At 33.8% G+C, this 18,353-nt stretch overlaps 1 protein-coding gene across 2 annotated transcripts; it reads right to left on the bottom strand.

Annotated features, from left to right (window-relative positions):
- Positions 1–6,341: 6,341 nt before the first annotated feature.
- Positions 6,342–13,756, bottom strand: LOC113707795 (chromatin assembly factor 1 subunit FAS1). Of its 2 annotated transcripts, XM_027230116.2 has the most exons (12): positions 13,049–13,755; positions 12,330–12,429; positions 10,879–11,023; positions 10,666–10,789; positions 10,071–10,429; positions 9,655–9,975; positions 9,457–9,538; positions 9,244–9,384; positions 8,034–8,429; positions 7,669–7,806; positions 6,874–6,919; positions 6,342–6,750 (listed from the first exon to the last, which is right to left on the bottom strand). In XM_027230116.2, the coding sequence occupies exons 1-12, from the start codon at positions 13,544–13,546 to the stop codon at positions 6,590–6,592; spliced, it is 2,511 nt and encodes an 836-aa protein (XP_027085917.2). In that variant the 5' UTR covers positions 13,547–13,755; the 3' UTR covers positions 6,342–6,589. The 2 variants fall into 2 exon arrangements, with proteins under 2 accessions (XP_027085917.2, XP_027085918.2); XM_027230117.2 differs by lacking the exon at positions 6,342–6,750 and having other exon boundaries at positions 7,650–7,806; positions 13,049–13,756.
- Positions 13,757–18,353: the final 4,597 nt, after the last annotated feature.

An 18,353-nucleotide genomic window follows, 5' to 3' on the forward strand; every position in this document is an offset into this window, starting at 1 on the left:
AGTCAATAACGTTGTTGGTTTGGGAATTACCTACAATTTTTTTAATCAAATTTCTAAATTGCCCTTTTTTTTCCCCATATTATATCTTTTCCCTTTTTTTTTTGTGCACAGCTTGTGCCTCTATACATGCTTGTCATCTAGCCCGAATAGCATCACACAGGTGCGTGAGGAGCTAAAAAGTTTGTTGAATGTCATTTCCCTTGGCTAATTGTGAAATTTCCCAAGTGTTTCCTGCAAAAATCAACTTTTGTCTCGTTCGATTTTCGGGTAAGGGTGAAACTCAACTCCCGGTTTTGGGGGTTAATTTCCAAAACACAGCACTATACAAAGGGCATTAGTGTGATTACACTCTTTATGCCAGAATTGTGTGTAACTGTCTACTCTTTTTATTGTACTCTCATTTACGATGGATTACACTCCACACGGTATAATAGTATAGATCCATAATCAAATCAAACATTTATTTTAATAATGCACAACTCATATCCCATAAATAAATAAAGTAATTTTTAAAAAAATAATTTTGTTATTTTTAAAAAATAAATTATTGACTTTCATTAAATTTTTTACCTTTTGAATTTTTTATTTTTTAAAAAGTAATATTATTAATTTCTGAGTTTGAACAACATATCTTTTTCTATCTCTCAAAAATAATATATTGTTATTTTCTGAAAAATAATTATGTAATTATTAAACAAATATGTGATACCTCAGAAAGGGCTCACCAATTCTCTTTTCAAGCAGCATTACACGCATCATTCTCATTACGAGCATTACACAGCCAGTCGGCCACACAGTGGGTGGCATGTAATGAGTCTGTCCACCGGAGATGTTCCAAGTGTATGTATGAGGTTGAGATTTGAACCATGAATTCGGCCTTGGAGTAGCCTTTATGGTGTTCCTTAACCGGGTGGCTTGGGGTTCTAAATGCATCCAACCACCTCGTAATTGCTAGAGCTAACTGGATCTAAAGATCGACTTTAATTGGTGTTGATTAAGTCTCAGTTGATTTCAAATGATTTGATTAGGCTATTAGATAAGCCTGGTGCTCAATTTAATTCGAATTCGAGCTTTATTTAACGAATTCAAGTCAAGTTTGATTCCATTAAATTGTAAGTAACTCAATTAAACTTGTATGTAACTCTTATCTAACGGTTTGTATGAATTAGATATTTGTAAGAGTGTTTTTTATATATTATATTATGAATTTAATATTTTTTTAAGAACGTTTTTCATATATCACACTGCAAAATTGTATTATGAAAAACTTTCACTGTAAACGTATTTACATAATTCCCCGAAACCCGCCTTTGGTCATAACCATCCACACAATGCAAATTATGTTGAGTAAATTATAGATTCTTAAATCGCCTTATATTAATGTATATAATTCACAACATTCTCATTTGAATTTCGTACATCATGTGAAAAATGAAATACATCTAATTTTGTCACAACTAAATGCCCTTTTTTTTTTATTTTGGGAACTATTGAAATATAGCAGCCAAGTTTGGCCCTTGCTTGTTTGAGGTGGCTGCAGCTGCACCGCTCCTTCGGCAGGTTATGACAAACTTGTGCATGGATCTTACTCCAACGTTGTTAACAGATGAAACATCATTATTGATCATTTTGCATCTTGCATGTGTAGAGTTAAAACTAAAAGAATCAATAATAGAAAAGCCATTTTCTACGCATGCAGCTATTTTGCCTTGCTTACCGGTTAGTACTTTCAGTTATTGATTGTGCAACCCTTTCTTTTGATGGTGAAATTTGTCAGTTGAAGTTATATTGGCTAAATATCTATCTCAATGCATTAAATTTGGGGATTAATCTTTCATACACTAACAGTGTATACACTGTCAACGTTGAATGAATGACAACTATGCAAAATTTAAATTTGAAATTCAACTTTTGCACGCATGTAATAAATCAAACGGTGATAGTGTATACACTATCAGTGTATATAAGATTTACTCTAAATTTAGACGAATTTTTTTTAAATACTTGAGCTAGTCGATGTATTGTAAGTCAGTACAAAATGATTTTTAATTACTTAAACAACAGTCCTAAAAAAACATAAAACCCAAATGATGTATACAAAACCCCACTCACATCTTGGCTTCCAATTCTCCCTACTCTTCCTAAACACTCTCTCACCAGCCACTTCACCTCTTTCATCAGTTCAGAGTTAGGCCTAACGCCAAGAGCCAAAGCAGCTCATCTTGGTAAACTATCCTATTTCTAGCCCCCCTAGAATCAAATTAAATTCAAGTTTTGACAAATCAAGAATCATGTGGGTGAATTTCATGATTCTCCCTGTAGCTTGAAGAGGCCATAGTTTATGCACCTATGCTTCATTTTCAACTCGCAAAATCTAGGCAAAACCACAACTTATACATATGTATGTATAAGGGGTATTTGTGAAATCAAAATTTCACCTTTTTCCTCAAAGTACTTTCTTAATGGCACTTTTTCAGACTCGAACTGATTTTATTATCAAAATCTTAACTTTAAAAGAGATAAGTGTAATATTGCAAACTTTGGAAAAGGTAATTGAAATTGTTAGACCTTAAATTCGAATCTAGTCGAATTCGAGATTGAGCCTAATCGAACTTAAAAAATAAAAAATAATATAGATATATATATATATATGTGTGTGTATGTGTATATGTTCGAGTTGACTTGCAAACTAACGAGTTGAGTTTCTCTATAGTCAGTTTGAGTTCAATGGCTCGACTTAGTGGGTTCAATTTCGACTCGACCTTGAGTCGAACTTTTACCGAATTGACTTGCAAGGGACTTAATTCGTTTGCAACTCTAGGTGCAACCCTAAAACTTTGAAAATTTTACATCCCAGCCCCACAACTAATAAAGTTATAAGATATTAACCCCTACTTTCCATTCCTCACCGCAAGTATTTGTATCTCAATTTCAAACATGATAACGAGCACAGTACCACATATCATTGGATTAGAACCACTTCATTTTTGCCATCTATTTTCCTAGTTTCTTTTTACTTCTTGCATTAAAAAGGACACTCAGTTTTGGCCAAACTCTCAAAATTTTAGGAGCCCCATTCTCCTGTATCCTTTTCTTCACAACTGTAGCAGGATAGAGGAATTATGTTTGTCGGGCACTGGAAGTGTCCCGGCCCCTCAAAGTTGAATTCTGGCATTAGCTATCGGTTTCAACTATTTAATCTTGTACTGATTGATGAGCGGTCACCAAGTACAACAATTGATAACATTTGCACTGATGGAACTAACCACTGGGCCAATGGCTCAGTGGCCATCAGGGAGGGCTTAAGTTCCTCCTTGAATTGTAGGTAGCTAAAAAAATTTAAGAATTGTGTCAGATCACTCTCTTGGTCTAGTTGGATCTGTATACCCACTGGTCCTCTATCACAGCTTCCTTAGGCTCCCCCTCTCTCCTAGATTAGGATAAAGTAGGTTATACAAATGTATCGTTGCTGATAAAAAAAAAAAGAGTACAACAATTGATAAGCACCAAATTCTCCGAATTACAAATTTGTTAGATTTTTTTGAAAAGCTATCCAAAATTTTCTCTTTGCAAAGCCTTTAATATTGCATCACTAGTCCTAGGCAATTGAATCTGGCTTACACCGCACTGTTAATAGTCCCAAGCCAAACTGTAAATTTGTAATAATCAGCCATAACCAGGGTTAGGTTATGGTCAAGGATCAGATTATATGATATACATCGTTGAATATCTTTGGACTTCACAAAAAAATGTTCTATGTTATTTTTATTGTTTTCGAAATGATTCACATGGTTGAACAAAAAGACTTGTGATTTTTCGTTGAAAAATTTTTACGTTTTCGTAAACACATTTTTTTTAATTATTTTTTTACTCCACGTACGTCAAATCGCTATAATATATTTTTTTACAAAAATTTTTAAAAATAGCAATTCGAACGGGACCTTTGTTTAAATGAATAAAATTGTACTGATAATCGTCATTGCCTTTTAACCCATTATTAGTCACATTCATCCAAACAATGCAAATATGGTCGGCAAAATTGTAGATTTCAAGTTTGATCATCTTAAATTATCTTATGCAATGTGCACAATTTACAACACTCTCATGTGAAAAATGAAATACATCATCTCAACGGTTCACCTGCGGCGCCGATTCCACAGTTTTCAAACTTGTGCATCATAAAGCTAGGCGATAGCCGATCAAATCTTCATCATTGATGAAGATGTGTAATGTAATCGGTGTTTTTCAAAGCCTCATGTGTACCAAACAACTTTTCTGTTCTTGATTTTTCAAGTATTCGGTTTGTCCTCATTTATTGATTGCGCAACCTTTTCTCATCAAAAATTTTGATGGCGAGATTTGTCTATTGAAATTAAATTGGCTAAAGTAGTACATGTTTACTTTAGATTTGGATGAACTTTTCTTCTTATTTTACCTAAAGTAGTACATGTTTTATCGGTACAAAATCATTTTTCGCCAAAAAAACACAACAGGCTAGTGAACTGTGTTAGGAAATTGGCTTAATTTTTTTTAGTCAGATTTTTTGTTTTGTGTGGAAATAACTAGTTTTCTAATTGATTTTAGTTACATGAAATAGTAACTAAAGAATTTCCCATTTGTATGAGTTTAAGAATTGGGAGTTATTTCCTGTTATTACTTAGATGTTGACCAAATAATTGAGCTTATAAATAAGTGGGGGTTGGCATACCATAAAGTAGCACACAAGGGCGACATGTAGCTTTACACATGGGGTAAGAAAGGGTCCTGAGATATAAGAGATGATATACAAAAGTTGGATTTGAATTCAGGTTGTATTAATGTTTTCCTCTCATAATAAATAATTGATTTCTCTCAATGGACATAGACTCAATAATAGAGTCAAACAGCGTTAAATTTTGTCAGTCATTTATCTTTCATGCTTGTGACTTGTTTGTGATTAAATTATTGTATGTTTGATGTCTCAATAGTCGTTTGTTTCGCGTCTTGGATCCGAACAAACTATACAAGAGCGATCATCTTCTGAACTAAGGGAGGTCTTGGAGTCATAAATCATCAAATTGGTTCATAATTTCTCAAATAAAAATCATAGCAGCAATAATTTGCAAAGGAATTTGTTTAAAATTAATATTGGGAGTGTTTGGGTATGTACCACTTCAAGGATAAACTTTTTATGTACCAACAATGTAATGGTTTTTTTTATACTAATAGTTACGGATGTATGACACATGCGCATAATTTGAATTTTATATTTAAATTCATATCATGTAGCATTATGATCTAAGCTTGCTATTATAAAAAAAAAAAAATTGTATGACAGTGCAAAAAAAAAAAAGAACATACTCCTAAAATAATAGTTATACTTATATCACAAACACATTTTCTAAATATTTTTTATTTTTAATTATTTTTTTATCTCACATATATATATATATCATACTATAAAAAATAGTAGTACTATAATAATTCTAAATAATACTAGTTATTTCAAATATCACTCTGCCTGAAAACCAGCACTATTAGCATTAGTAGACAAACCAGCTGAAAAATAAGGGGCTTAGCAGTGAGAGGGACTTTGGGCGATGGGGCACGCAAGCTTTGCTTGTAGCCTCCAAAGTTGTACTACTTCGTATGCCTACGTAACCCAAATTGAAAGCATTGGGCGTCAATTCCAAGGCCTCATTTCAGATCCAATAAATTGACACTTTCCAACATGCCAGTGGGAAAATTCTCTCTCAATCATCACGTTATAATCGATGATGTTTCAGACACCCCAAATGGTTCCTAACAGTTTGGTGAGCAATTTCGACCGTTTGGTGTCATGGATTCATGGTTAGGTGTAATGTATTCATGGTTAGGTTCCTAACAGTTTGGCGAGCCAAAATTATTTGGAAGTTCTCAAAAGCCAAAATTAACATTTGAAAATTTTGTAACATACAAAAAACGTGCTATTCCTTGATGTGATTCTAGATCCAGTTTAGAGGGTGAAACCAAACAAAACAGTAACTTTTCATTTCTTTGGTTATGGGACGTGTGTGGCCAAATACCACCAAAAAGGCATATATACATTGATCCAAAAGAACCCTGGATGCATTATCCTCCACCACAATAGTTTTAGCTAGCTGCTAATCCCGATCCCATGCTTTGATACATGAATCTTGTACAACAAGATGAACACAAAAAATGGTCAAGTAGATCTCAGAATTTGTCAAATCTTCAAAGATATTAGAATTCATGTTGTAGAGTCCAGGTATCATTCTTAACTACACCCATGCGATTTTTGTTGTAGAACACATTTCCCAGCAGCAATTAAGACAGACATTCTATGCATTGCAGCATTAATATAACATGTAGAAATAGTCACCTGAATTGCAGACAAACTAGTAAGTTTTGTTCTCATAAGATAAACCAAAAATTACAATCCTAATCCAAAAGCAAAACTTTAGATATATGACCAGTATCGAATATACGATCTGGATTTTAATGTACATATCAAAAATATTTCAGGCTGTGAAAAAGGGGTGGGCCGGAAGAAACAAATACAGTTGAACATCCATGAAAGGAACAGAGTGGAGCAGGGAAAAGCATCTTTTCAATGCTCTCGTGCAGTACCCTCCTGTTGCTGAGTAGAAGATGCAGGTTTCTGGGATATTTGAGGGGAGGTTTCGTAAGGATTAATAGATTTCGCAGAGGGAGGCAGGCACCTCTTGGAAAAAAATGTGGCAATGCTCTTTGTCCTCCCGCTGCCTTTTTCTGCAGAATATCAAGAATCTCACTCAACCAAACAATACAATGCTGACTACTGGTGCTCTCAAATGCAAAAGAATAATTGAGTTCACAAATGGAGGAATAAGTAACCATATAGTAACCAACTACCTGGTGATATTGTTAAACCGAGCTTCACCACTACCTCTTTCTTAACCTGCATCAGAAGAGTAAGCCAACATAAACAACTAAACTGCAGTCTGAGAAACAAGCTTCAGATTAATTAAGCATGTCCCTCCAGAGGTCCAAAAACTAAAAGTCCAGAACAAAGGCACAAAGTCTTCCTAAGGGAGGAGAGAATGAAGCTTAAAAGAACTGTAGAATTGTATTGCAGTTCAGATTAGACTTGGACGCATAATGCTATGGACAACCCTTTTTTTTTTCAGTTCACAAACAGATGAAGGTTGATTATTATCAAAACTTTTATGTCATGCGAAAAACATTTTGGAAAACGAAAAAGCAAATATAACCCCATATCTTCTTATTGACAGACAGCTGGAGGTGTGGGCAAGCAAAGCATAAGAACCTCCAGAGTGCATGAACTTGCCTTTGTAGTGCCCGATATTTCTTAAACTCCACATTACTTGTGCAAAGGGATTAAAATAGATAAATATCTAGGAAGTTAAAGAAGAACCTATTATTATTCAAGATGCCTGTTTATTATTCAGCAAATTTGAAAAGTCACGAGTTTAATGTAACCATAAGATTATGTTACATGCTAAGAGTGAAGCAGCTTTTCAATCTATTGTCATATAAAGCAACAGAAAATCATGGTTACCACCTCAGGTCAATAAACTTTGTGAGATTGAAAGGTCAGGTCTCAAACTAAACAGACAAAAATCATCAGAAAGGGAATTTTAACCTCCTAAGCTTGAAAGAATATATACATGAATAATTGAAAATAACCTGCCACCGATTGTCAACAAAATCTGATATTTCTCGCACTTTGTTTCTCAATTGAGACTTGGAAATGGTGGGAAACTTCTCATGTAAACATTCCACCACTTTGTTTATGCCATTGGAACATGATTGAATGACAGATACCTGAAAATTCAGTAGAAAATTAGTCTGGCATTGCAAGCTTTATCAACATATGGATTTTCCAAAAGAAAACTCCAATCCACATAATTAGGCCAACCTTTCTCCATTGTGACAGAATGTTGACAAACTTATAAATATCACATAGCAAGAGCCATGGTAACTATACGCGAGCAAAGCATTAGAAGCTTTTGAATGAAAACATCAATACTAAAGGCATAAAAATAACTTACAATCTGAGCCAATTCAGAGTCCAATATGGTTGGTGGACTTGCGAAAGTTGTGGAGTTGGTTTTTGTACTTGAGGTGCAAGCCCCTTGATCTTCTGTGTCATCACTGATTGAAATCTGTACAAATGGGCCAACTGGGAATGCACATATACTCAAAGCTTGCAAACATATTTGCTCATGTTTTTCAGCGCCAGTGACATTATCAGCAGAAAGCAAAGCGGCTTTTTGATGCATTATATTCAGAACAACTAAAGGCTGGTTTTTCCGAAGAGCATGCTCAGTTAAATTGTATAGACACTTTTGCTGTCGAAACAGCTGATTTACCGCCTCCTTGGAACTGGGCGAACTTTTGGTCTCCTCAACCAAGTGATTCACCTCCAATTTGTCAACTTCTACTCCCTGCAAGACAGAGTGTCAAAATGCAGACGGATGAGGAAAACTAAAACATTGCCTAAAAAGAAATAAAGAAAAAAAACACAGAACAAAATCCAACAACAGCTGATAATTCTTTCATCTTGTTCGACCATGCAAGTTTGGTTCACATCTTTCCTTTTTTATCACACTTAAAACCAGCATTTGGCAGCTCAATACAACAAGGATGATACATTAACACCATGTCACTGCTGGGCATTTCTGTACTGGACAGTTAACAATATGGGAACTAAGGGACGCAATAACATATAATACATACATTGTTTGAAAAAAAAAGCCTCATCTCAAAGCTTGAAAAACTCCATTATGAAGATCTACGAAAGGACAGGTAGGTGACTTCCTCATTGCTTATGAGAGAAGAAGGCTAAGTGGTCAATTTTAATAAGATAGACTTTGAAAGCATACACATGAAAGCACCAAAATTGATTAATGACAAAAAAGAAAAAACATGGCAAATAAAAAATAAAAGAACAATGAAACTGAAGAAACAAAAAAAATTAAAAAATAACTGGAGAATTTAGGGAACCTAAGCAAATTTTATGTCAAAAATTGCTTTGGACAATCATGGTGAAACTTCCTTCACTAAATGTAACAAACAACTTAGCATGATATTCTTGGTTCACAAGTCAGATAAACATGACTTCTTAATTTGTCACACAGACATACTCCATTTCTTTGGTTGAATGCCCAATTAATGATCATCTTTATGTACTGATTATCATTCTGGCAATGAATACAATAAAGATACTAGAAACTTTTACGCAAATGCTCTTGGAAATACCTCATCTTCTGAGAGATATCCATCAGGAACAAAGAAGCCATCTTCACTTTCATCATCACCATCATCCCTTGAGCATCCTTCATCCAAACTTTCCTCTTCTCCATCCTTTTCACAGTCTGATAAGCTCTCACCAGGTTCCTCCTGTGCAAACAATTTTGTAAAGATAGTTTTCGGGACAATCAAGCAACAATTAAGCTTAAATGTGCACCATACCTCTTCCCATTCTTCATCACTATCAATCTCATAATCCAATTCTGGATCCTTTACAAAAGGGTGGCGTGCACTTACAACTTGACTGAAAAGAGAGCAATAGATGAAATTAGAGCCACTCTGAACCAATCTCCTGGATGACATTCAGCTATAGCCACAGAACCAAATAACGTAGTGGCTACCATTCCGCAATAGACTTACCTTTTCTTCAGCCTAAATCCGTAAAAAGCAGGCCTATGACTCTTATCAAATTGCAATAACTGTTTACTTCGTACATGTGCTCGGCCGTTTGCAGTTATGCTGTCTGAATTGGTAGGAGACAGTCTACTGTCAGTACTAGAACCAACCCATCCATCAACAAGTTTCTCAATATTCATCTCTTCCTCACGAGCCAGTCCTTTATTAGCAGTTAGCTTAAGTTTCTTGACAAGATCAGTCTTAGGTTTCCAACGAATGCCCCAATGCATATGTCTGTTTGAACGAATTGAATTACCTAGGCAGTGCCAAGAATTTAGATGCAGGCTGCAAAATGTAACCAAAACTAGTTATTCTTTTGGAAAAACAATGGTTGCTTCATTGCATGAGCACAAATGAGGAAAACGGAAAAAGGGCCTCACTTCCATATATCTTCCACTTTAACTTCAGTGTCCATGGAGAGCACAGAGTCCATTGCCAGAGTAATTGAGTCAGTTTTCTCTTTGTCCATCTTAGGAGATGGATCAGTTGCACTTCTTGGAGGCTGATCATTTTTTGAAAATGGATTTGCACCTCGTTCAAGAAAACGCTCCATGAGTGATGCTTGCTTTTGCAGAGAAAGTTTCTTTTTGTTTTCAGCTTCTTCCTTCTCCTTGCGCCGTTGATCTTTTTCAGCTTCCTCTTGGTGCCTTTTTATCTGTTTCTTCATTTCAGATTCTTTTTTCTCACGACGCTTCTCCTCTTTTTTTGCCTCATCTTGAGACCGCTTTAGCTCTTTTTCCTTTGGAGGATGTAGACAGTAAGAGACTTGAGGATAACAAGTATCACATACAGAAGAAGATCTCAAGAATCTCAATTACACAATGTTCCATCAAATTCAAAATGGAATATCAATTTTCTCCATGGAAACATTGCATAGATACAGTATCACAAATCTAACAAACCCATCAACTGGTATAAAAACTAAACCTGTAACAACAGTTATTGAAAGACAAATACTTTGAAAGAGGGGCTTACATTTTGCAACTTCTCCTTCTGAAGCTCCTGCTCCATCCTTCTCTTCTCTTTTGCCTCCTCCCGTTTGTTTTTCTCCAACTGCTTAATTAACAGCTTTTCTTCTTGTTTTGCTTCCTTTAATGACCTTCAACCATTACAAGATCACCCTAAGATAAGGGAAAACCATCTCTATAACAATCAATGGTACATAACATAACTATGGATGCCACATACCCTTCAGCCTCATTTTTCTGCAAAGAATTACCAACTAGAAGACGAATCTCTGCTTCATTCAATGTTTTACCTAGCTTTTCTGCAGCTTTCATCAGCTCTTGGTGGTTCTGATGGTTCTTTGATTTTTCTAGTGCTGCTATCATTGCTGAAACAAATCATAGGTATCAGTAATCCACTGGTTGAGAAAATCTAAGAGGAATGAACTAATTATGCCACTTTAAACAACATTGTGACATTTTTTATCATATCTTCCTACAAGATTAGAAATAAAGCTTAAGCATCCAGCAGGCATCTGAAATTGTTATTCCACAAATATCGCAAATACTGAATTAGAAACGGATGAGAAACACACACACTCTATTCCCACAAAAGCATTACTAAAAAGCTTCTAGATTCACCAACTTGAAGAAAAACTCTATAATGCCAATCAAAATTTTTAGCAAACATCTCATGAAAGATCACATTGGTTTGAAATTTATCCTTTGTACATGATAGATTAATGAACAGGGTATAAACTCTCAAGAGACCAAACAAAACCCTGGTTGATCCAACTTAACAGCGTTGCCTCAAAAAGATCATAATCTTTTGAAGATATGGGCCGCACAACTGTAACAATTATATGATAAACCTCTTGTTTGGTTAAGCAAAAAGCCAAGCAGTAATTATGGACTGAATGAATGATCGGTTACAAACTTGAATTAATCCATGAAAGGAACCAACTGTAAGGCCTACGGGACCCACTTGCATCAATTAAACAAAAACACGCTTCTCATCTTAGTGGTACAAAGTGAGTCAAGATTACCACCTGTAAACTACTCTTAGGTGACTTTCAAGTACTGAAAAACCCAATATGGGGCACCGCCCCATGTTGGTTCTCCAATCTGTAAACTAGTGCTTGCATATGTACCAACAAGAAACTGCCCATTGTACACTAAAGGTTCCTGCAATCTTATCGATTCAGAAATCAGAGGCAGTTGAACAATGGCAGCTCGGTAACTAATTCGTATCATTATATATGCAACAGGGGCTAGTCCAACAAAGCGAGGAAGGGGAGCTATTTCAAACCATACACCAGTCGAAATGTGAAATCATGAACTATTTTGACAGATGGGCAAAATTCTTAAATTCCCCTCTTAAGAACCACATAAAATTCAAAATTTTAATCAAAAGAAGTAGAATCCTTGATTCATTAAACAAAAGCAAGTTAACTTTTCCAAAAACAAGAGTTATTTAATGCAGGATACCTCCTCCATTTCTTTTTTATTTGGTGCACCAAACCAACTATTGAAGGAATAGGTTAGACTTTCATTATAGATTTGCTTTTGCCCCCTATTTTCAACTACCCCACCAAATAAAAAGCAGCCTCATTTCTCAATTTGGCATAGTGCTGCTGCTCATAATAATCTTTCCCATGAACAAATTGAATGTAGAAGGTTTCCTTGCTTGCTTACCTGAAATAGCAATTATCCTCTCCTGGATCTTTTTCCGATAAGTTCGACGACTTTTCAGCACTGCTCGCATAGATTTTGGCACGAGTTTCATATCTCTTGTCTGCAAAATGAAATGTTCAGACAACAAATCAGCAAACAACTCTCTAAACACAAACAAGTAGATGACAGCCCAATAGCAATGTGATACCTTCTACTAAACATGGACCACAAAATGGAATGAACAACGAACGCGTGTGCTTTATAAGGTTGCTGTATATGAATGCATACACAGACGCTTACATGTCGATGAATGACAACTAATACGTGTCTTGCATTTAAATTGGACAGCAAAAGCAAGACACTATACTACACCAAACCAAAACATTTTAGTAACTGCAATCACTTCGAATGTAAAACTGCACATTAATGCCACAAAATCCCACCTCACCAATGCAAAATCTTACGCACGGCACAACTACATTTAAATCATAGTTTCCATTTCTCACAAAAAAGGAATATGCTAACATGGGCTATCCCCAGCTAGTTCTGAGCTACTACTAGAACAGCAAGTTTACTAAGTACAACTAATAATAGCAACGAACTTACCAACCATATAATGTTACATTTAAAGAACCCATTTCAACTAGCACATAATTAACCCCCAAAACTAAACTAAAAAACAATACGAATCACATAAAAATCCTATAAATAGATGGTGAAATAAGGAAATGTAATTTGACCTCCCAACACCAGAGAGCGGACTCAGAATCATCCTCCAAGAGATCAGCGTCCGCATCTGAAATCCCATAAAATACCCTCTGCCCAATCAAAAGAAGTCTGCTTTTCACACTAGCCAAACTACTCAAACCCCCACCACCACTATTGTCACTTCCAAATTTTCCCTTGAGTTTCTCGAAAATCTCAACCGCCAACCTGCTCAACGGTAGCCAACTCTCCTCCATCAACACTGCAATTGCCGAATCCACATTATTATTATTCAAAGAACCATCCTCCACATTCTCATTTTCTTTATTCCCATTTAATTCCAGGTAAAAATTGAACAAACTTTTCATCTCCTCCTTCAAAGCTTTGATTTTTGCCGATTTTTCTTCTGGCGTGAGGCCTGGTAACCCTCCAGCAAACCCTCGCTTCCGCTTGAGGGCTTTCCTCTTATCTGAACCGCTCATCTTCCCCGTCGGTGCCGCCTCGTCAACGTCGATTACCATGGGCTCCGCCATTTTACTATTCCTGATGATAGATATTGAAACCCTGATTCAAAATCACTACATGCAAGTGCTTAGATTGAAAGAAAAATAAAAGGAGGAGTGAAAAATTGAAATGGAGGAATATGGAAAAGAAAACGAAAGAAGATTTCTGAAGAAGATGAAGAAACCTTTTGCCTTGAATAACTACAAAGTATAAAGCATTAATTAATGGGTTTTACGCATTTCGATCTCCTTTTTTTTTCCACATTTGCGAAAGTTTAGAAGATTTTACAAATTGGATTCCCGCCGAAAAATTGGTTTGGCGCCCAGCGCCACTGTAGTAAGGGATAACTTCAGAAACCTCCCCTGAAGTTTTTAACTATTTCATTAGCCGCCCTCTGGATTTCAAAAATTACACTAACATCGCTTGAGATTAATTATCTCGTAACATTTAAACCCAATCAATAATTAAAAAGTTATATTATGACAGAAAAAATAATATAATTTCATCATTGCTTCTCATCTACTACATTATTTGCTCAATTTAATACTAACCCACACATTAAAAAAATACTAAAATTTGTTATTTACCACTAGGGATCAAATCATATATAGTATCAAAAAATAGCACACCATTCTATATTTTTTACTTAATACAATATCCAATTTACTTTTATCAGTTACACATACGTTGTCCAACATGATTAACAACAGATAATCTAAAATATTGCCACCAAAATATTACAGAGAACAAACTTGAACATCAAAATTATCCTTGTTAACATATTAAAGTTAGTTGTTGAGATTTTTATGGTATTAAAGTTCGTTCTTTGTAATATTTTGGTTACTGATTTTTTTGATTATTTGTTGTTAATCATATTTAACAATAAGTTTGTAACTGAAAAGAGTAATTTGGATCGTATATTAAGTGAAATATACAAAATAATATACTATTTTTAATGCCATATGTGATTTAATCTCTACTAATAAACAGTAAATTCTAGTGTTTTCTTTAATATTTGGGCAAATATTAGTTTGAGTAAACAGTTTAGTATATGAGCAGCAATGGTGGAATCATATTATATTTTCTATCCTAATATTAAAATTTAATTATTGGTTAGATCTAAATGTTATAAGATACTAGAGATCAATGGATGTTAATGTAATTTTTTAAATTTAGAGAGAGACCAATGAAATAGTCAAAAACCTCAGGGGAGATTTTTTATATTATTCCTACAGTAATTTAGAATCTGGCCGAGTTTATCCAATATTGACCCAACAAGCCTTAGCACTGTATAATTCAGCTCATACAGCCACACACACACATATGGAATGATCATATACTCTTCCGTCCCACTTTGATTGTTTTAGCTTTTTTCCCCCAGTTAAAAAATATTAGTTAACTTGATTGGAAGCGTTATTTTAACCTACTATTTTTCTAAAATGCTGTTACATTAATATTAGTAGCATAATTGACCATTATATCTTTATATTAATTGCAACAAGTAATATTGATAAAAAGTTGTAACAATAATATTAATGAATAGGATAGGTTATATTGACTGATGATAAAATACGTCAAATAAGTACATTTTAGAGAAGTTAAAAGTTAATTATATTTTTCAATTGAAGAGTTGACTATAATTTGGGATAGATGAAAATTGAAAACAATATTATCAAATTAGAATGAAGGGAGTATATGGTTTTAAAAATACATATATGTACATATTGTAGGGTGAATTACATTTACTCCCCTGAGGTTTGGCCAAAATTAACAATCAAATCCTAAGATTTGGCCAGATGACAGATATCTCCCATCGGTGACTTTCATTAAGTATTTCAAATGGAACCGATGAAAAGACCAAATGGCACAACTCTAAACAATTACTAGTTTAAATAAAGGGATAAATTCAGAAACCTCCCTTGAGGTTTTTGACAATTTTACTATCCTCAGTTAAGATTTGGGATCCAATACTTACATCACTAATGGCTAAATAACTTTATTACCCTTATCATTTAGGATAATTACACATATATGTGAAGGAAAAGAGTTAAATTAAAATTTTGCTAACTACATTAACCATAATTTGGATTGTAAAAAGTTAATTAATTTGCCATCTAAACATAAGAGTCAATATTAGGTACATCTTTTTTAATTTTTATATACTCGACAAATAAAAGAAATCAGATGTAATACAGCTAATAAATTAAAGGATTTAGACATGAAAAGTAATTAAACAATTTACCAACTAAATTAACCGTAATTTGAAATTTAAAAAATATATATATAATTTGGCATCTAAAAGAGGATCCAATACTAGGCATCATTTTTCCAATTTATGCACTTGATAAATAAAAGAAATAAAAAGTAAAGAGATTTTAATTGAGATAATTTTTCTTCTAATTGTGATGATAGCAAGAATCTAAAGGTATGAAAAAAAATGCTTTGTTAAATTTTGGAAGTTGTTATTTTTTGTTATGGATAATGGACATTTTTTGGTGACCATGTACGTACATTAATGGCCTCCTAAGTAAATTAACAAGTTAGATCAAATATTTAATCTAACTAATATAATAGTTGAGGGGCACTTTTGGCATAAAACAAATCTTTTCACATCTGAAATTTTTTTTTGTTGTTTTTTTTTTTGAATTGGACTAAATTGTTACAATAAAATTGGTTTCAAGGGAGGCTAGTGATATTTTTAGAACCTTAGGGGAGGTTTTAGAAATTATCCCTTAAATAAATTCTCGTAACTCTCAGGGGTGGTACTCAGTGGTAGTGACCGGTGACCTCGCTACCTCACGTCAACAGCAACATTTAATCCATTTGGTCACTCCCACTGACGGTATATATACTATCGTCATTGGATCTATATTATGTGTATAAAAGTTAGATTTTAAATTCAAAATTTACATAATTGTCATTCATCTAATACTGATACTGTCAGTGTAGGAAAGATTAATCCATTATTTTAATCATACAAATTTACAACATAAAAGTTATAGAATCCACACGATGCTAGTAGGATGGCTAACTTGAAGAATGTCGATTGAACCATCTTAACACAGAATCAGTAGACTTTCTACAGCGTTAATTGAACCCATCAGAATTTTGTAATTTATGCCTATATTTCGTAAGGTAAGAGATTGTTTAACCATTCATAGCATGTTTTTGAATATCCAATAAAAATTAACATTAAGTGTATGACACCTAATATTAATAGATGATGTCTAAATTTGTGTTAGAAACCTTGTGTACAGCATAAATTTGTGTTGTTTTTTATATTCCTAGTATAGTTGGCAAGTCGTAAGATCCCATTTTCATTGCTCTATTTGTATCTTACAAGTCTCCTTTGCCAATGAATTGTCTCCTACAGAGCATTTCAGTCATTTCGAAATCCAAGTCTCAAAGCTTTCTAAAAGAAAACCAATACTAATTAACATAAGGAAATAAAGATTATGAAAGGGCATCAAAATGTTGAATGAGATGTGAAATAATTTATGGCATTCTTGATATACTCAAAAAGGAAATTGAAATTTTCGATTTTCAAACTAAAATCAAGTGACATCGCTCAGGTGCTTGTCATACTTGTTATATGTCATGGTTAATAATATGTGGAATGGGTATGATTTAAAATATTATGCATAGGTATATTATATGAAAATTTTTAATAAGTATGATAAAAAAAATTTGGTATAAAAAATGAATTTGACAGAATCACACATATAAATCCCTACATAAATGTATGCATGCATTTAAAGTTACAAAACTAAATGTACAAGTAATAATTATGATTTAAAATATTATGCATATGTATATTATATGAAATTTTTAAATAAGCATGATAAAACATTTTGGTATAAAAAATGAATTTGACAAAATCACACATATAAATCACTACACAAATGTACGAATGTATTTAAAAGTTACAAAACTAAAAGTACAAGTAATAATTACTATAATGAATTTAAAAAATGATGCTATATTAGTACAAATTTTGATTCTAATCCTTATGTGTGAGACATTAAACTTGTAAAATTTTATCACTTAATTTGTGTATATATCGATAGATCTATAAAAATTATGATATACATTGTTTTTATTTTATATACAACTCAAAAGAGACGTTATATGATATACATTGTTGTTATTTTATATACAACTCAAAAGAGATGTTATTATCCTTGCACAAATATTAAAAAATCGAACCATAATTCATGTAATTTAACATTGAATGTCACACTGGCTTTTTTTAGCAAGAAAGAAAGTAATATGTACATTATACAATTAATGAATCCTGCAAGAAAGTGCCAAGAAATTAATTGTTAGTAATTGATGCGTCAATCTTGAGATTTTAGGTATGAAGGAATAAAGTAAAGATGTCGATAATAGAAGTCTATATACCAAGAACAAACACTTGATACAAACTAGCCATGAATACATGTTGCTCTTTTTTTTTTTTTTTTTCCTGACGGAGTGGGTGTCCGGGTCAATTCTTATGAGGCTCGACTAATCCCACTCAGACCCGGGAGGAGAGGCCCCATCCCCCCGAACACGTTAACCACGGGACTCAAACCCTTGCGGGCGACTGGACAACAGTCTTAAGGAAGCAACCGTGACCAAATGAGCTGCCCTGTGAGGGGAATTTTTTCAAAAGGGCACGCCACAACATAAAGTTGCTCTTTTACCAACTTTTACTTGGTAGGGGAATTTTTTCAAAAGGGCATGCCACAACACAAAGTTCATGAAGAGGGCATAATTTGACAATTCAAATAAAATTTAAGAGTACAAGAGAAATTTGTCCAAAAATTATATTAACGCATGAAACCATAATTATTG

The sequence above is a fragment of the Coffea arabica genome, chromosome 9e, assembly GCF_036785885.1.
Source record: "Coffea arabica cultivar ET-39 chromosome 9e, Coffea Arabica ET-39 HiFi, whole genome shotgun sequence".
Lineage (NCBI taxonomy): Eukaryota > Viridiplantae > Streptophyta > Magnoliopsida > Gentianales > Rubiaceae > Coffea > Coffea arabica.

Coding starts and splice junctions, on each gene's coding strand:
- LOC113707795 (XM_027230116.2), bottom strand. CDS start 13,546: ATGGCGGAGCCCATGGTAATCGACGTTGACGAGGCGGCACCGACGGGG. Junction 12,430..13,048: donor CCGCTCTCTGGTGTTGGGAG/GTCAAATTACAT, acceptor TTCATTTTGCAG/ACAAGAGATATGAAACTCGT. Junction 6,920..7,668: donor TTGTTGACAATCGGTGGCAG/GTTATTTTCAAT, acceptor CTTCTGATGCAG/GTTAAGAAAGAGGTAGTGGT.